The following is a 20,532-nucleotide window of genomic DNA, read 5'->3' as shown; positions in this document are numbered from 1 at the left end:
CAAAACAGCATCATTGCAGACCCTGCACCACGTGGAATAAAATAAAGAGCAATATTGTTTTTTTTTTTGCAAACGCCAGCTTCAGCTCATCCATACTGCAAAAATTGAAGTAGCCAGCTGCATTACATATCGTCAAATGAAAGCAGGCACACGGCGATATTTACGAAACTGAATAAAAGTGCTGGACAAATGCACTTGTCAACAGTTCGATGACCAAGGTGCATTAGATGCGGAATTCACGACGTCACTCACATGCGCTACGCTTTGACAACAATGGCCCGTAACGGGGTTATAAAAATTCCTTGCATTACCTAATAGAATATGTTACGTGACACTACGTCAAGCATATAGATGACCAGAGACTGTCGAAACCATGAGAGGAAGCGGCGGAGGGCAGGAGGGGGGTTTAAACGTCTGCGGGTTTGGCTTCAGAAGCGGGTTGGTTCCCTTTGTTCTTTACAGGTGACCGCCTTCTACTATATCGGCCTCTTTTTTATTCCAGAGAAAGTTTGTGCATGCGCAAGCCTGTCTTCTTGAACCCGTTACTCACGATACTGATCTGAAGATTTTGCCAATGACCTCACATCGTCACGCTTCGTGAGAGGACCTCATCGGGCACCGCCAACGGAGTTCCCTACACTACAGCAATCGCTTAGATATACCCAGCGAGAGCCGGGTACTGGTTACCGCACTTGCCTTGTTCCTCTGCTTGCGCGTTCAGATTAAGGGCCTTCACTATTTAACGTATATTTCGCTTTCCTATCTCACCTTCTCCATTTCCCATAAGCCACGCGGTCAAATCTAACTTCCCCGGCATTCCTTCTCACCACTCGCTTTTTCGAGAATCAGACACTGTGTGGAGCTCAAGAGACGTCTCATCAAACGTCGAAAGGCGGTGTCGTTCCGACATTGATGATGTGCCAGACGACATCCGTCTTCTCCGTTGGTTTCAACACATAGCACCCCGCCACATGCGCGGGCCGGAGCGCCAATGGCGACCGAGGACGAGGCCGTCCGACTTCCTTTTAATTTTTCGTTCAGTTTTTCTAGCTGACGGAGAACCGCCTTCGCTCATTCTGCGCCACCTACCTCGTCGCGTCGCGGAGTGTTGGTAAACACCACTTCACGTGCAAGACTTCAGCTGGTTGCTAGAGTTCAACTTTTGCCAACAGGCGACGCCGAATATCAGCGCCCGAACTTGTGACGTCGTAGTGAATGGGCTATTTTTAGAGCGGTCGAAGCTCCCGTTGCCGAGGCCTCCGCGGCAACGCACGCGGCATCGCGAAAGAAGACGCGCCCACGGCGGCAACTGCCACGAAGCGTCAACCACATTTGTGGCAGACATGGAGCTGATGGCAGCTTTGACACCCGTATGGATTATCCTGGCGGTGACGCCCGGCGTCCTCCTGTATCTGTAAGTACTGACTACACTTTAATTCTAGTTAGATGAGTAAGAGATATCGTCAACAGATGAATAAACTTTGACATTGGAGAGAGCCACTTTTAAGAGAGAGAGAGGAAGTGATAATCACAGTGATACTTCTGTGGTGTTGCGCAACAAATACCATGAACCTTAGATTTGACGTTTAATGTGCATTCTGGCAATACGTGTTTTTTTGCGGATATGATGGGCAGTGTGCGTGTGCATGCTGGTTGTATTGTATACACATGTAGGAAAGTTTCATCACAGCATAGTTGCGAGTTAGCGCTTGTTCTGTGCTGGGTGAACTTTTTTTTTCTATGTTTTGTAGCGAATTCGAGCTCTGCAGTCTATAGCTTTAACACTTCATTTTGTATGTGCGGTAGCAGCAACAGTGATCCTCGTTCCAGAATGTCGTTTGTGTGATTCCTCAACGCTGCGTTTACAAAAGTCTACATTTTCAGAAAAAAAGTTAATAATCAGTTATTTAACGCTCGCGTTTACTAGTTTCCGGAGCATTTTACTATATATCTTCGTGGCGTACTTTTACCAGCTACCAGCTAGTACAGCTAGTAAATTTAGCCGTTACTATAGCCAAGGGACCTTTCTTAGGGTTTTTAACTAAGTAATTACTAAGCCACCTACGTTGCCACACCTTTCGTAGATGTCGCAGTACATTTTGCCATAATGGTGACATCGTAAGAAAAATTTAGGCAAGCTCTAATTTTATTGACTATCTTGGAATAGAATATTCGTGCTACGTAATGGCACACACATAAGCGAATAGAAGGCGACATGATGATGCGTAGAAAACAACAGTTATCTTCACAACTCCACCCACACTGGACGGATTTTTCAAATTTTTGCGGCGTTGAATTCGTGAGGCAATAAGCTCTTGTAGTGAATTCATTTCATGGTTACTTGAAAAAGTATTTCAGGGCACCTTTAACGCATTTTGTTCGACAGGTGTCACGACGAAAACGAGTCCATTCAGCGATAATAGCGCGCGCTGGTCCAATCTACTGTGTGTGTGTGTGTGTGTGTGCGTGTGTATGTAACAAAACATATGAATAAGTATGCACTTAGCGGTTGAAGGGTGCGCTATAGGGGCCGGATTTCACTATCGCGTTCAACTCTTAAAGGCGAAGCTTAAGGGTAGCCAAAATTTTATGTTATGTTTCCCAATGTTTTCTAATGATATTGCAAGTTGTGAGGACTGAGGGAGAATGCGCTGATTTGATGACACTTTTATAACGCCTACTGTCGGAATAATAAGAAAAAAAAACGCATATGACTCGACAGGTATCGCTTCTCCCAACGGCGTCTCCCTACAACATATTATATTCTTTGTCGAAGCGCCTTTCTTTTCACGTAATACGGAAACACTGCGTGATTGAGGTTGTAGACGCTGTTCTCGTTATTTTTATCGTTGATTTTATCGTTTCAGATACGTGACACGGAATCGCAGCTTCTGGAAGAATCAGAACATCCGGTCGGAGCCATATTCGCTCATACTTGGTGCCACGTTGAAGATTTTCTTGAACGTGAGTTGAAGGTCAAGGCTATGAAGAAGTGATAGATAGATAGATAGATAGATAGATAGATAGATAGATAGATAGATAGATAGATAGATAGATAGATAGATAGATCGTTCTATCAAGAAGTGGATCACTACACTTGGTTACCACAGGTTATACTATCCCTTGCCTATATAAGAAATGACAGAGTAATAATATAAAGCTATGACGAATAACAAGAAAAAGAGGCTGTGATGTGTGAGGTCATACATATTAGCGCCTGATTGGCCCATTCGTAGGCTTTGATCCGAACATGAAAGGCGCCAATGGCATCTATATAACAATTGTGACTGCCCACGAGTAGCGCATAGTCAGATAATTTCGGGAGGGGGGGTGGATAGTGAGAGGGTTGTTCGTTTGTCTGCGTGCCTGTACATACCAATGCACACGCGCAAAAATGAAAATTTTCTATTTTCTGAGCGTGTTAGCCCACCCCCACCCCCCTCTCGGGCAACGCCAATGGACCTCGTGCTTCGGAACATTATATTAAGACAAAGCGATGAGTGACGATGCACCTAAATTAAAAGAAAGCATCGTTTCATCTCGTTAGCATGCACTATCTTGATGAAAAAAAAAAAAAAACTGAACATGTAGCGGAAAGCGTGGCCTTTGGCCCAGTCGAACTGTGACATGCCTTGTCTGTCACTACGTGAATTTGTGCTTTCAGCCGACGTCATCGTAGCGCGCCAGAATCTTGCGTTGGCTGGTGCTATAGCACCACGTGTGTTTTCCGAGTGCCAAGCATGACTGACAGATAACAAGCACGAGCGGTGCGACAGCGCGCCAGCCGAAGCATGATTCTAGCGCAACGGTGACGTTGGCTGAAAGCACTAAGTCGCCTATATAGTGACAGACAAGGCATGCCACAGTTCGACTGAGCCCAAGGCCACGCTTTCCGCAACGTGTTCGGGCCTCTCTTCATCGCGATAATACTATTAATTAGGATAGTAGAAAAAAAAAACACAATATTTTTCGCGAGTCTACTGCAGGTTCTCTTGACGAAGTTCACATATTCGTGGCGTTGCGAACAATGCCGAGTTGGTTCGAAATAATGAAATCGAGTTCATAGTTTGCTCTAATTTGCAGCCTGTCCATGAGGTCGATCTTGCCAGGTACAAAAAGTACGGACCGCTTTTTGGGTAAGTGCTTTCTTCTTTCCTGAGCGAAATCAATGGGGGAGGAGTGGGGGGGGGGGGGGGACTTGTAAGGAAGGAGTTGCTGCAAGCTTCGATTTTCTTAAGATGAAATAACTTTAAACAAGGCACGAAATGTAGACATGTTTTCTAGCGCATTGACACTAATTCCTAAGTCGCGATCTTGCAGTGTCACACACAAGCGTTTTGTGTCAATAGCGAAATAAGAAGGTTCGTTGCGTAAAAGAAAAATAAAATTGAACATTTTGAATAAAAAATTTCGCTTTCGAATAGCGTTGTACGTCAATTACAACTATTTGAAAGCGACAAGTAGTTTCAGCGAACGATTCCTGTGACACATATCCTAACCAAAGTCTTTCTTCTTTTCAAATCATTTCAAAACGACCAGTGCGTTCGAGATGGGTAAGGCCATTCTGTTTGTTGCGGAACCAAAGTTGGTGAAGAAGGTGCTGGTGGACGACTTCTCAGCCTTGCCTGACAGAAGGGTATGGAGAGAGAGAGAGAGAGAGAGAGAGAGAGAGAGAGAGAGAGAATTTTATTTACAGAAAGGCAGAGAGGTCGGCCTGAGCGATAGCTTGCTCTAGCCTGCTATACTCTACACTGGGGGAAGGGAAAAGGGAAAAGAAAGATTAATTGATGACGATGGTGAGATAGAGAGGTAAGTATGTAGTGTTCTTTCTAGCTGAGACACATTTTATAGCCGCGCATATAGTCCAGTTGTTTCCAAAAAGGTTATAACTGCTCTTGTGACCGCAGTTGCACTGTTGGTGTCTGGCCAAGAGCCCAACACGGTCTCAACAGTTAATGACCTACTGCGATATAGTTCAGTAGAAGAAATCAGTGTTTGTCGTTCACGAGCGTATGCCGGGCAGACACAAAATATGTGCTCAAGCGTTTCTGGCACATCACAGTGTTCACAATTAGGACCCGTGTCGCTGCAACCAATGATATGTGCGTAACGTCTGGTGTACCATAACTGTTTCCGGGAACGTTCGTTATCAGTGAAGTTCGTCGGATGCGAGGCTCAAACTTGAACGTTATGTGTAATCGCCCATGCAATTATCATTACAAGGATATGTAGCGTTATCATGTTTCTTCAACTTCAACCATACAGAATTCCACTAAGAAATCTATTCTGACCAGCAGTCACGAGAAGTAAAATAGAAAAACACACCCCTCTTTATTTTACAACTCAGCGCTCCTATAATAGTGTATTCGGTGCATGTCACATCGTCTATCGGTGACAACAAGGCTCTTTGTTGTAACTGAACGACAAACGAGCAAGTAAGCAAGCAAGAAAGCAAGCAATAAAGCAAGCGCACTAACCCCCGTATTCTAAAACGTCCCTTCACTCAACGCCCCACCTTCACTTGAGAAAGCCGATGGGAGCGCCGTCTCTAGTCACGATAAGTCACTGCATATCTGCGATAATCTGCTGCGATTCTTGAGTAGCGCAGCGCGATTTTCAGCCGAGCGGCGGCGCAGTGCTCCATTCTGTCAAGTGAAGGGTGAAAGTCGAGACGAGCAGCGTTTGTGAATACGGGGGTAAGAATATTTGGTGAAGAAAGCCGTTTAGCGAAATCGACTCACCAGTGCACCAACTGATACATTTCGATCCAAATTGTATTTCTTACCACAAAGCCCGTGGGCTGCCAAGGCAATTGAACATCTTCAATATCAATTTTTCCATTTCAATTTATTTTTTTAAGAATGCAGGAAGGTCCGAACAAAAAGCGAAAATTCACACTTAACGAACAATCGGGCTTCTTGTACAAGAAATAAAGTAATAAGACACGAACATTTTGCACGGGTTGGTGCTGCAAAATGTTCAAATTTCTCGGGTGCCTAAGGATTTTGTGACACCCTAATCAAATGAGCCAAACTGTGAGTGGAATTGAGAGGACATCGATAAGTTACAGTCGTCTAATTTTATTTGTTTCCGTCTGTTTCCCAATTAGTCATGGAGGAGCATGCACTAGTAGCCAGAGATTTTGTGACGTGTGTGTCTTCTGAAGTTCTTAGATATGAGATTGCCCTGTTCTTTGTGTAAGGGTAGCCTTGTGCAAAGAAGCTAACTTCACTACACACGGCTACCATCTTCAATGAGTTGCAGCCAATTATAAACACTGATAATAGTGAACCTTAAACCCTTATTTGCAGTCATTTAATGTATGCGATAATATAGAATGCTAATGTCTCGATTTCTTGGCATGAGACTTTCACTTTTGCCTCCTTACAGACGATTAAGATGAATGAACCGCTCTTGGATAATGTGATGAGCATGGCTCCATTCGAAGTATGGCAAAAGGTTCGCAAAGGTTCCGCACCAGCATTTTCTGCAAGTGTGCTACGAAAAGTAAGACGCAATTTTTTAACTTCACTTTATTTTCTAATTTCAGTGGATGGTCTATAGCAAAAAAAAAAAAAAAAAAAACTCTTAGCTGCCCCAATCACAATAAGTCCGTTTTAAAACGCAAGCAAAATACAGTTATGCTCTTACATAACAGCAGCTGGACTAATTCGGAAAAAAAAAATGTTGCACTTGGTATACGATGCTAAATGGGGCAATTTCAGAGAGCAAATATTGATCTGAGACTTCATGCACGTTTACAGAAGGTGCCGACCAAAACTTGCTAACTAAAATGTACAAGCAGCAAGATTTTAGGATTGCAGAGTTTCACTAAAAACAAACCCCGCAGTTCATTAACAAACAACTGCATCAGTTGAATCATCTCAAGCCCCCAAAATGGAGCCTCCTGTCCCGTTTCTGAGAAACGAATGATGTGTATAAAGGATTATACCGTACGTTATATACCTATCAACTTTGATTGCATCCCATTTTCTCCTTGGGCACACCAGTCGTCGCATCAGAGGTAGGAACCAAAGCACTTAAATTTAGAGGTTTTCACTCGCCAGTCAAGTATTATAGAGACCTTAACTTGTCCGTTCTCCACCACCGCTTTTTAACACGAAAGTGTTTAATTGTTCCATCAAGACTCGCTAACGTATCCGTCACGGAAGTAACGTTCTTAAATTGTACACGAAGAGGTGACAAAGGGAAATATAAGAAAACAATTTAGTTGATTAAGATCACGCGGGAGTCGAACCCACGACTTCTCTAGTCGCAAGGGTAAATGCATAGTGTTCTGCCCACTGCGCTATACCGACGCGCATGCGCGTCGGTATAGCGCAGTGGGCAGAACACTATGCATTTCGCAAGCTCACCTTATCTCTCTCACACATTTCGCATCTTCCTCTGATTTCGTTTGGCGGCGGTGGTGTCGTTGTCTAGGAGCGGTGAAGAGGATTGCGTCGTGACGCTGGCGAGGGCCGACAGGGAGCGCTTAGGTGGTTTCAGCGCAACGGAGGCTTTCAGTGCAATAATATATAGAAAGCTCTTAGGTCGGTGAAATGCGTTTTACGCGGTGGTTCGGTTGAGTTAAGAGGCTGTACATAATTTGCCTTTTGGGACGTGTTTGCATGGTACGCCTATTCGCTAGTGTAGCGCAGATTCCACGTGCACAATCGATGTTGCTTCCGATGGAGGCGGACATGTTGTAGGCCCGTGTGCTCAGATTTGGGTGCACGTTAAAGAACCCCAGGTGGTCGAAATTTCTGAAGCCCTCCACTACTGCGTCTCTTATAATCATATGATGGTGTTGGGACGTAAAACCCCACATATCAATCATCAGTGAATCGATGTTGCTTCGCCGCCTATCATATGTGCTGCAATATGTGGCACCGAAAGACAGGTGAATGTCACGTGGTGAGCTATTTGGTGAAGCAAGATGCACGTCAGCGGAACGCGCAATGCCTTTTCAGCGGTCACAGCTCAAAATATAAGAACTTTACTTCTTGCGTTATTGAAGCTCTATGTTGTATACACGCGTGAGCAATAGCGTACGTTACCATATTAGTGAGGAGTGCAAGCTTGGAATTGCTCTCGTCAAATGACGACACTTCGAACGAGTGCATATCGAGTATACCAGTGCTTATTACGTGCTTGTTGATGTGCCTTGCGATCTTTGTGCGGGATTCACCATATCCAGGCGTATTTAACTACTTCATTTACCACAATGGGCACATCGTGATCATGGACGGTGGTCGTCGGATAGTAGAGTGCCACTAGACGTCAACGTGGTGCATCCAAACGGCGCCATAGCAGCCAGACAGCAATAGACATTATGCAAACTCTGATGCATTCATGTACAATGAGCAATCAACTCACTCCTGCGAAGACGCGCTCCACTTTTGTGTTGAAGCGATCCTATGATGAAGGGATCAACAAGGTTTCTTGTTTTTTTTTTGTTGCACGGCCGTTTTACTAACATATACGACTTTTCACTTCTTTCCTTTTACCCTGGGTAAGGGTTGGAAAGCAGACTCATATTTACGGGTTTGTCTCTCTAAGTTTCTCTAACTTAGTGTTCTCGCTTTTTTCTTCTAGATGAATGCCTTGATTGAGGAGTGCGCATTGGCGACAACAGAGCACCTCAAGAAAGCAGCATCCAGTAATCAGGACATCGATGTGAAACAGTGAGCGTTTCTGCTTATGGTGCCTGTATCTGTAAACTCATATTCCTAAAAGTGAGGGCCAATGCATTCCAACATGCTGTCTTTTTACAATGCAGCCAATACTCATTCAGTACTTTCAATCAATAATGAGACACTTCTGAAATTAGCCAGATTTATTGCGATAGCAATTGCACAGGCGCTATCTCAGTGCCGTCGCCCTGCTGTCGTAGTATTCACGGCGCATATGTGACCAGCGGGGGTATGAGTACGTTTCCACAAATCACACTGACGCGCAGTTATATTTGGCTCTAAAAAGGGCATACCGATGTAGGCGCATGTATCTTCGCGCTCCACTCAACTGATACAATGGCTTAGCCAGGGTGCCTTTGTGCCCTTTCTATTGAGGGCCCGTGCATTGTGATCGCTTACTTTAACAAGAAAACCAACACTTACCACTACATGTCATTCAATTTTGAAAGTTAGGTAATGTGAAGTCTCCGGTAAGATGCTTCTTAAAATGAGATGCCCGTATCTGCTTAATGGGTGCTTAGCGAGCGATGCATGGATCGATAGACCGGGAGCGTGTCCCGTTAAATGAAGTGATAAACGTGCCTAACTTGTGAGGGGTGTCAGTTTCACATATTAGTAATACGATGTGATGATGGGGCACATCTTAATGAAAAAAAAAATTGCACTAAATAAACTACCTGAGGTTTTTTACCGTGTATGTGTCATCGCACATATTTTGATACCGTGTGCAGCTGTTGTTATTTATTATTATTAAGATGATGAAATAAATTGTATTTAATTTATCGAATCGAATCAAGGTTCTTCTCGGACTACGTATTGAACCTGATAGCGAAGTGCGCCTTCGCGGTGAAGTTGGACTCTCACTCGGACCCAACAAACGAGTTTGTCACAAGATCGAAGCAAGTCCTTTCACAACGCTTCACCCCACGCCTGTTGGTGATGGGTGAGTCCGCTCTTGATGCTTTGAAAAAAAAAGAGGGGGGTGATATGGGAGGCCCCCTAATGGTGAAGTTCGTGCGCATAGAATTTGAGCAATATATATGGTGGCGCATGGTAGTGGTTAGAAGAGGAAAAAGGCACCTAATTTCTGCAGCCCGGTCGGGAACACGGCGCAGTGCCTCAATATATAAGCACACGCACACTAACCACTACCGCTAATACATTTTGCTGGTACTTACCCACGAATCTGATACCTTAAGAATTAGAAAGAGGGTGCAGCTTAAATTGAGGATAGCAGAGTGGGTGAGGGAACAAACAGGCGCTAAGGATATCATAGTTGAAATCAAGAAGAAGAAATCGACATGGACCGGGTACGTAGCACGTGGGCGTTATAACCGCTGGTAATTAATGGTAACTGATTCCCATAGAAAGCAAACGCATGAGGGGAAGACAGGAATTTTGGTGTGCCGATGAGAATAAAAAGATGAGAATAAAAAAACAAAAAGCACAAGACCGGGTTGATTGGTAGATGGGTAGATGATGGGAGGGGCTTTTGCCTGTAGTGTGCGTAGTGAAGCTAATGATGGTGGTAGTAGTGGTGGTGGTGTTGATGATGATGATTATGATGATGGCGATGATGCACGCGCATACTCACCTGTGCACCCACACATGTACAAAAACACACGCACACACTTCTAGGTTCAATGGGATGGAGCACTAAGCGAGTTGGTGTAGCTTCATTGGAGTTAGCAGCGTGACAGACACCGACGAAGGCTAAGAAAACGGACGCATCCAGGCGCCGACTGACAACTGAACTTTGTTGGTTTAACATTACACATACATAACGTATAAACTCGATCGAAGTCGGCTTTATGCGAACATCAACAAATGATGAATAATACAAAAAAGTAAAAAATGCAGCGAAGGGACAGGGGTTAATCCCCTCTTCCCCCACCTCGCCCGGTAAAACTGCCGGACTTTAAATAAAGTTTATTCATTCATTCATTCATTCAGCTAACATGGGGAGGGATCGGCTTTTATCATTCCTTCTCATGTTAGCTGCTCATTTAACCTTTTTGTATTATTGATAATCTGTCGGTGTTCGCATAAAGCTTAGTTCTGTCACGTTTATGCACTTTATGTCCGTGTGGTTCAACAACTGATAAATTTCTGTTGTTAGCGCCGGGATGTGTCCATTTTCTTTGCTTTCGTCGGTGTCTGTTACCGCTGCTAACTGTTATGAAACCACGTTGAATAGCTAAGTTCACGGCAAATAATACCCTGTTATCTGTAGTACGAATGAACTCTAGTTTCGCTTCCCTTCATTCACAGTTGTGTTTCCATTCATCGCAAGGAAGCTTGGCATCGGGCCAATGAAGCGGGACGTCGTCGACTTCTTCAGAAATTTGGGCCGGAACCTGATGAAAGACAATAAGGACACGGACGTGGTGAGATCCGTTGTGAACAATGTTTGATGATCTTTATGTTTCGTATTTTTGCTTATTCCTTCTGCAGCAGCACGATAACTTTTTTAAAATTCTGATGGACGAAAAGAAAATACAAGTTGACGCGAAACACGGAGAAGTCTTTGATCGGGACCGTCGGCTGTTCGACGTCGCTTCTGACAGCAAGCCAGACTCTTCAGCATCGTCAGAGATAAGTAGGAAAGTTCATCATAATCTCGAAAGCTTTTGCATGCGCACTATTGTGCTGACATTGCACTTAACAGTAAACTGAAGGGTGCTCGCGTTCTTACACAAAAAGATACTCAGAAACCTCAGCAATTATCAGTAGAATTTCGCCGATGTATTCTTTTCGAACTGTTTGTTTGATTGTTTGTTTACTCTTCACTAATTTCAGGAGAACTAACAACTGTACACTTCCTAATGAAAGATAGAACCAGTGATAACGAACAAGAACGATAAGTTTAAACTAGTCAGTGTAAGGAATGTGCTGCTTACACGAGCACATTGCTTATTTATATGTTTAAAGACGTAAAACTTATTTTCACTAACAAGCGCAATGCAACTTATAACTTATCGTGCTTTTTTACTGAACAAGGAAACGATATATATATATATATATATATATATATATATATATATATATATATATATATATATATATATATATATATATATATATATATATATATATATATATATATATTTATTGTAACGATGTTGAAAAACTCGGGGGTGTAATAAAACGTATTTATTAAAGGGCGAACCTGTGCCCACAACTATGCCCACAAGGGACTATGGTCGTAGCACGTTACAGCAGAACACCAAAGATGTCTTCTTTTTCTGCCTCTTCAAGAAGAGTCCCAAGCGCGTGGCGCGCATCAGCAGGGGCCGGCTGGGTTCTCGTGCTATCATCATCGTCTCTGCGCAACACTAGACGGCGCGCATGTATGTCCCTGTGCGCGTGGTACTATGTCGCGGCATAATCCCCCTCCTCATACGCATCGTCCCGATGCGTCAGGCAATGAATAGATTCGTGGTAGGCGTCACTGGCCTTCCGGTGATCTTTCATAGTAAGGCTTCATCCGGACTACATGTACAACCTCTGTAGGGTTGCAGCGTTTTGAGCTCCCGTGTATAGCGGATCTGACTTGATAAGTTACATCGCTTACACAATGGAGTACTTCGTAAGGCCCGAAGTAGCGACTAAAAAGTTTTTCGGAAAGTCCACGGCGACGCACTGGAGTCCATATCCATACTTTTATCACCTGGTTGAAAATGCGCTTCGGTACGACGCTGATTGTACCGATAGGAGTCGATACGCTGTTGGTGGCGTATTCTGTATCTCGCCATCTGTCGTGCTTCCTCGGCTCTTTGCAGGAAGTCGTCTAGGCCAGGTGGATTGCTGCTTTCATCATTCAGTGATAACATGGATATATATATATATATATATATATATATATATATATATATATATATATACACGATATATGTTTAACAATCAATGAGCCTACGTGCCTTCATAGTAGTGCTTAGATATGTACCACGGATGTATCACAGCGTTTCTTCCTTTATTATTATTTTCCTAGCTGTACTTGCTGGGTACCGAGAAACAAGAAGCATTAAAAATAATAAACAAATTACGCATGTCACATTTCTCATTGTTGATGTTCGGAAAAATATTTCAAATCAAGGTAATAGAAAAAAAGCGCAGGTTGTTGCATGTACGAGATCGCCATTATATTGATACTAACATAGGCATGTGCGCGGAGGGAAACAAGGTTGCCCCCCCCCCCCCCCCCCTTCACTGGTCACCTTGGAGTGGAGGAGCCGCAAAGTCAGCCCCACACTCGGGGTACGGCCACGAAGTCAGTGCCATACATTGACATAATAGGGAGGGGGGGGGGGTGCGGTGACCAATCTTAACTCCGTGCCCCCACCACTTGCACCTTTTTGTATGAAAACCCTGACGACGCCGATATATACTGAATAATGATAACCTTGCCGTGGACAGCATACGCTGTCAAATGTTAGCCTCATTTTAGCCAACATTAGGCAACGTTAACCAGTGCGGACTAGTGCGGGTAGTGCACGAGAAAATGGCCTCGGTTGAACAGTGGCTATATACGGTACGCGGTTGCTAATCCGAAGGTCGAGAGTTCGATCTGCGGCCGCTGGGGTCACATTTTGATAGAGGCGAAATGTTAGATGCCCGCGCAGTGTGCGATGCCAGTGCACGTGAAAGAATACCAGGTGGTCGAAATTTCCGGAGCCCTCCATTACGACATTTCTCACTATCAGCCGGTGGTTTTGTAAGACAAACAAACAAGAAAACGAAATGTTATTATTACTACCACGTGAGAAAATACAGCATTTACCAATGTCACTGCTCTCCGATTATCGTTCACAACAGTTTACAAATACTTCAGGCGCAATGGCAGGATCACTCTAATTGACGTGCGCTTGCATCTTTAGCCTAGCGGCAAGGAGGCGTTTATATGACTCATGTGTGTTTAGCGAAACCCTGGCCGCAGCTGCCTTCATGAGAATGCGCTTTTTAAAGTGTGGCAATATTTCTTTTTTTCTTTTCAGAGCTGACGGAAGACGAAGCCATGGCACAGTGCATACTATTCTTCCTCGCTGGTCAACTCAAGACATCGAATGCGATCGGCTGCACCCTATACCTGCTTGCCCTTCACCAGGAAGTGCAAGACAGGCTGAGGAATGAAGTCGACGAATGCTGCGCACTTCATGTAAGTGTAAGCGGCAATATTTTTCGAAAATTATTCGAAAAATATTTGATATATGGGATATTCACTATTCGATTCCAATGTCAAACTGAATAGAATCCCATTCGATTCGTTATTTGAAACTTTAAGACATTCGCACACCCCTATTCAGTAGTAAAACGTAACTTGAATGTAAACATTCGACAGAAATCTGTCTGGTGGAGTATGAAACTGCGAGACCCCGCAAACTGGGAGTCCTACTGTCACCCCTGAGGAAAGAACCAAGTCTGTTTCGAAGCGTCGGGTTTCTTCAAAACTTTTGGTTGGAGTCTAAGTCATCTCCCAGTAAAACGTAACTGTAGCGTAAAAAGTAGCGACAGCAGGTTCTATGAAAATGTGACGGATGGTAATCTACGAGGGATTACCGTTGATTTGTGAAGCACCTTATAGCGTTTTGAATTCTTAAATTATATGAAAATTACGCTACGAAAAGTGGCATGCTATCTGCGGTGACAATAACAGCCGTCTAAACAGACGTTTGTTAGATTAACAGAAATCGACGAGAAAATGTGTGGCATTCAGGGATGCTTCAAAGAAAGTTGTTTTTCAGGGGTTGTATGCTGTCATCATAAGTCTGGCCTAGTGATTAAGTTTTGTCTTTCGCATAAGTCTTTGACATTCGCATTTATTGCTCTGATAAGTCTTAACAAATTAACCCAAACTTCCGCGGTGCTTTTTGCGCTACCCTTTACTGTAGGGAGATCACCCTGGCCTGGATGCGATCACGAAGCTGAGGTATCTTCACTGCGTTGTCTCCGAAACTCTGCGCTTGTACCCTCCTGTTTCACGGTAACATATTTCCCTATATGTAGGAATTAGATCAGCCGTCGACTTAATCAGTTTTAAGATAGGAAGATAGTCTTACTTTGAATGCAAGCATGTGAAGTTTGTTTCACTGTTCTTTTCTGAAGCGAAAAGAAAAACGTCTGTAGTAATCTATGTCTACGTATATAGTGCTCTTCTAACACAGTTGTTCAACAAACAAACAAACAAACAAACAAACAAACAAACAAACAAACAAACAAACAAACAAACAAACAAACAAACAAACAAACAAACAAACAAACAAACAAACAAACAAACAAACAAACAAACAAACAAACAAACAAACAAACCAAAACAATCGGAGGTGACGCTAAACCTTGACTTTCGTGTTTAGTAGTCGCATTGCCGGAGCGAATCTCGAAGGCCATGTAGACAGAAGCGCGGGGCTGAGAACTGCTTTGCGTCAACAATCCTAGCGGCTAATTGCACGCATCTTTAAAAAAACTTATGCCCTGATTCCATATGCACCTATATCCAATATAACTCTTAGCCTAAACGAGAACCATCGATTTCCCGCCAATTTAAATTTTTACGAGACTTTTGAATATTCGGGAAACCGGTAGTAAGTGTTTGACCAGAAGTGCTTGAAAGAGAAAAAAGTGTCACTCGTTGCTCGCGATACCAAAACAGTTCGCTGATGACTGGAACCACTTTGTTGGGATTAGTCTTCAATATGGCTGTTTTTTTTTGTCTTTTTTTCAGGTTTGAACGAGCGCCTTCTGAAGACTATACACTCGGAGACACTGGAGTGAAAGTGACAAAAAACGATCTGGTCGCCGTTCCTATTTACGCCATACAAAACGACCCGAAATACTTTCCAGAGCCATCCACCTTCGACCCCGAAAGGTGAAGGGTCATTCATACAAGTTCACCAGAATTGCTTTCGAACTTATAAATGCGTGTCCTTAGGCCATTTGATACTTAGTGGCAAACAAAAGAGAAGATTACCTTTGTAAATGTTTTAATTGCATGACGATGCACCACTAAACTTTTTGAAAGTTTGACCCCTACCATAGTTTCACCTTTTGTCTGTAAAACCGCAGCCATAGTGTCGATTTATCTCCAGCAGCTATGAAGGCATGGTCCAACCATTTGATGACTCTTTGTGCCGTTACCGGCAACGACGCTTTAAAAGGAATTATTCTCAAGGAATCAGTAATGAGACTAAAGGATCTAGTTGGTTCATAGAGGCTTGGCGATGCTCTTGTGGTATAGGATAAGAAGAGAGGAACCCCAAAAAAGGTAGCCAGGGAAGTTAAAAGAGCGCCGACACGATTGGTACACATCTTAAAAATGACACGTTCCGTTTCCCTCGTTTGCAGTGTTAACGCTCTTCACATATTGGAGCCAGACAGTTCGTATACAATATTTTATATTGGTTTTAAAGTTATAGTCGCTGAGCATTTGCAATCCAGCTCCGCTGCAATGGACATTATCTCGACGAGTCAAGACAGTTCCCGAGTTGGCCAGTTCCTGCGTCTTGCATGCAGCTTAAATCACAGAAATTACTGTCAGGGTCACAGGACGATAATACACTAATCGTTGTTTACGTGCAACATGAGCAGATGACTGATTAGCATTTAGTACGTGGTGAGTTGCAGTCTTTCCCTGCTGTCACACTGCTATGACACGTCCCCGAGAAGCCACTCTCTCGATATCGAAATCGAAAGCGTTGTTTTGAGGTGATGATATACATAAAAATGTATTTGATGTGTTCCCAGGCTCCATGACATTCGTTTTAGCTTTCTTGACATCAGAACTTTTATTTAGAGCAACAATCAGAAAAATTTTAAAGGACGTGTCCGTACTAATTTTCTGTACAGGCAGCAGTCCGGTTGGTTACTAACGCTACAAATAACATACATGACGCAGTTTAACAGGACGTTGTTGCAAATACTCCTGTCAAGTGTGTCCTGTGTTCGTTTTAGTGTTATCCTACCACGTGTGCATCGCCAAACCATCGCAGAAATCGTTGTACGGCAGTTATTTGTTCAAAATGAACTGAGGTGAAGCCGGAAATTTTTTCAGCAACGGGTAAAGGGATGGAATTGCCCTTTATGTGCATTTGTGCGTTGGTTTGTACTCGCACGTGAAAATATACATATGTGAATTAAGCCCCCCGCCCCTTCCCACGTCTATTCGTTATGTCTATGAAAGTCAAGGTGCCTTTCCTGCGTTATAATCGATTCGGCGCTTAAATCAATGTAACGACTTACTATGACGCTAATGTGAGAGAGGGAGTGGTGGTATGAATTTGAGTTGGTGTGTTCCGAATGAAAAGGTAATTTAAAAGAAGCAGTAACTAGGGTCTGGGAAAGGGCTAAGTGCCTCTCACAACAGCATAACGCGGCGTCAGAACAACGCGAGAGTCGTTCAGGTGACTCGCCCATCAGATTGACCTCCTGTAACTGTACGCGATTATACAGCTTTTTTTTTTCATTGATCTGAGTCTTAAGTGTTGCTGTGGTGGAAAGTGCGTGGTTTTTACTGAGAGAAGGTGAATATATACAGAATCGAGATACCCAGAAGCCGTGACAGTTACTTTCAGCAGAGAATGACAATAAGCAGCTTTTAATAAAGCATGAAGACGACGCAGCTGGGTTATTTGTCTCACTTTTACTCGTATCTTGTTCTTGTCGAAAGCTGCACACTAAAATAACCCTGTACTGAGTATTCCGAAGTAAGTTTCTAGGAATAATTCGAATGGACTCATGTTTTGCAAGCTTTTTGGTGACGATTTATAGCAGAACATATTTTTAGTATACCTCGCATAATGTTAAATTTGAATGGAACCATGTTTTACTAACCTTTTTGGTGACGATGTATAGCAGAAAATAGTTTTAGTATACCTCGCATAATGTTTCTTGACTCGCTCGCTGGATTTCGTGCCGACTGCATGGTTGTGCCCTCACGATCTCCGACGTCAGCATATCTCTGGCCGACTGGGCTGGCCATACGCCAACTCCTGACGCCGATCTTCGACGACAGTGTAGCTCTGGCTTACTGGACTTGCCCTACGCCAACTCCTGACGCCAACTCCTGACGCCAATCTTCGACGACAGCGTAGCTCTGGCTTACTGGACTTGCCCTACGCCAACTCCTGACGTCGATCTTCGACGACAGCGTAGCTCTGGCTTACTGGACTTGCCCTACGCCAACTCCTGACGCCGATCTTCGACGACAGTGTAGCTCTGGCTTACTGGACTTGCCCTACGCCAACTCCTCACGCCGATCTTCGACGACAGCGTAGCTCTGGCTTACTGGACTTGCCCTACGCCAACTCCTGACGCCGATCTTCGACGACAGCGTAGCTCTGGCTTACTGGACTTGCCCTACGCCAACTCCTGACGCCGATCTTCGACGACAGCGTAGCTCTGGCTTACTGGACTTGCCCTACGCCAACTCCTCACGCCGATCTTCGACGACAGTGTAGCTCTGGCTTACTGGACTTGCCCTACGCCAACTCCTCACGCCGATCTTCGACGACAGTGTAGCTCTGGCTTACTGGACTTGCCCTACGCCAACTCCTCACGCCGATCTTCGACGACAGCGTAGCTCTGGCTTACTGGACTTGCCCTACGCCAACTCCTGACGCCGATCTTCGACGACAGCGTAGCTCTGGCTTACTGGACTTGCCCTACGCCAACTCCTGACGCCGATCTTCGACGACAGTGTAGCTCTGGCTTACTGGACTTGCCCTACGCCAACTCCTCACGCCGATCTTCGACGACAGCGTAGCTCTGGCTTACTGGACTTGCCCTACGCCAACTCCTGACGCCGATCTTCGACGACAGCGTAGCTATGGCTTACTGGACTTGCCCTACGCCATCTCCTGACGCCGACAAGAGCTCTCGCCAGCGGTGCCCCGTCGTCGGACTCCTGCAACCGTGTCCACATTTCCTGTATTCTCCTTACTTCCGTCGTTCACTGTCCCTGCGCCTCGTTCTCTCCTTCCTCTCTCTTTCTATCTCCTTACCTTTTAATCCTATTCTTTTAATCCCTTCTCTACCACCATCCCTCGTGAGCTACTGTTGAGGTGTCCTCCCTCTGAGAGACAGTTACAGGGCTCACTTTTCTCTTCTTTTCATTTAAAATCACCCCCCCCCTAATGTTTCCTGTGCGACACTTGTGAGGGTGACAGTTATCACCGTTGTTGTTCCAGGTTCAGCGAAGAGAACGCCGGTTCGATTCAACCGTACACTTACCTTCCATTTGGCGCTGGACCGCGCAATTGCATCGCAATAAAGTTCTCCCTGCAGGCTACAAAGCTTGCCATCTTTCACGCCATTCGCAACGTGCAGGTGGTGCGCACTGAAAATACCAAAGTAAGCGCCACTTTCATGCTTCTTTAAGAACATTTTTTTTTTAAGTTACAGTGCTCTTCAGTGGAATTTAATGATTGAAAGAAATCTCTCGATCTCTTCGAATTCAAATTTCATTTTTGTTTTCAGGTTCCTCTTGTGTTTCAAAATGGGTTCAGGCCTATGACTGCTGAAAATATCACGCTGGGAATCAGGAAACGTATATAGCGAAGCGAGCTGCTGCTTTAGTCGCCTCGCTTTCACCTTCCAAGCTACATTGTTGCAAATGGTTGGTGAACGTGAAAAGCATATGAGCTTTTCACATTGTGACGTTTTAAATTCCCTTCAGGTGCCACTGAAATTTCGGTTATGTTGAAATAATAGCGAAAGTTGGGCTAGTTGGTGGTTCATGCTTAGGATGTAAAAACAGCGCGAAAAATATAGACAAGGACAGAGGAAGAGGTGTCGTCTCTTCCTCTGACATTGTGTATATTTTTTTTGCGCTGTTTTTGCATCCTAAGTTATGTTGCATTTCTCACATATTAAAAGTTGTCAAAACCAAAATGCGGTAAATAGATTCAGAGCTTTGAAACTTTGACAGTGTTTTCTCAAGTTTACAAAACTTGTAGACTGAATGCGTGCGCTGTCTACAGGCATGCGAACTATGAGGCCTCCAGCATGCTTGAAAGACACCTATTCAGCCACGTGACAAATCAGCCAGACGACCGCGTGAAACTTTGTTACCAACAGTAAAAGACGCGAAACCTCCACGTGAGTACAAAGCGGAAGCGGAAGTTCAGCTCCCAACTGCGCTCGCTAATTATTCCGCTCCTATTGTTCAAGTTTGGAGCAAATACGAAATCCCGAGTATGTCAAAAGACGTGGCGCATATATTAGCCTGAATTATTTTCATTAGCACTTTTGCTGCCGGTGCGCCATCTTGACGCAAATAGTTGTAAACGCCGGGCCTGAAGGGGAAATAGTTGTAGCTCTCTATTGTGAAAAGTTGTATGGTGAATATACAATGTTGTTGTGAAAAATAAAGTGTACAAATCTCTAACCAGAGCGTGTGATTGTGAACGCGCGTACACACGACAGATAACAAATGTCTAAACAGAATGTGGGATTGTGAACGCCCATACACACATATTTACCATGCATGCCCGAAACGTAGTCACTAGTTCTGCGAAACTTCCTCTGATCGGCTAACATAATGAAGAACCAGCGGTCAGTGATAATGTAAACATGAAAAAAAAGACACTTGTGTGATACCTGTGTGGCTTCGTTTATGCACGTGGAAAATTATTTACGTGTTTGGCAGGTCACGTGATCTCGCTTTGACCAACGGGGTGTAAGCACGCGCATTTAAAATCTCGCGGTGCATTTACGACACTACACGATCTCCCTAGCCCATCACGTGACGCGGGGCGCTTACTGCAACGCCATTGCCTGAGCCGGCATGTCACCTGATCTCGCTTTGACAAATCTCGCATAAGCTCGCGCATTTAAAATCTCGCGG

At 44.2% G+C, this 20,532-nt stretch overlaps 1 protein-coding gene across 2 annotated transcripts; it reads left to right on the top strand.

Moving 5' to 3' along the window:
- Nucleotides 1–1,122: 1,122 nt before the first annotated feature.
- On the top strand, nucleotides 1,123–19,662 carry LOC119171707 (cytochrome P450 3A9). 2 transcript variants are annotated; one of them, XM_037422518.2, is made up of 14 exons: nucleotides 1,123–1,414; nucleotides 2,868–2,964; nucleotides 4,084–4,136; nucleotides 4,540–4,636; nucleotides 6,391–6,507; nucleotides 8,599–8,687; nucleotides 9,494–9,639; nucleotides 10,968–11,083; nucleotides 11,151–11,295; nucleotides 13,691–13,851; nucleotides 14,585–14,676; nucleotides 15,415–15,558; nucleotides 18,875–19,037; nucleotides 19,164–19,662. In XM_037422518.2, the coding sequence occupies exons 1-14, from the start codon at nucleotides 1,344–1,346 to the stop codon at nucleotides 19,239–19,241; spliced, it is 1,569 nt and encodes a 522-aa protein (XP_037278415.2). In that variant the 5' UTR covers nucleotides 1,123–1,343; the 3' UTR covers nucleotides 19,242–19,662. The 2 variants fall into 2 exon arrangements, with proteins under 2 accessions (XP_037278415.2, XP_037278416.2); XM_037422519.2 differs by having other exon boundaries at nucleotides 1,200–1,414; nucleotides 11,154–11,295.
- Nucleotides 19,663–20,532: the final 870 nt, after the last annotated feature.

The sequence above is a fragment of the Rhipicephalus microplus genome, chromosome 4 (assembly GCF_043290135.1).
Source record: "Rhipicephalus microplus isolate Deutch F79 chromosome 4, USDA_Rmic, whole genome shotgun sequence".
In the NCBI taxonomy this organism is placed as follows: domain Eukaryota; kingdom Metazoa; phylum Arthropoda; class Arachnida; order Ixodida; family Ixodidae; genus Rhipicephalus; species Rhipicephalus microplus.
Note: the sequence above shows the minus strand (reverse complement) of the source record. Positions and strands in the feature narration are given on the sequence as shown.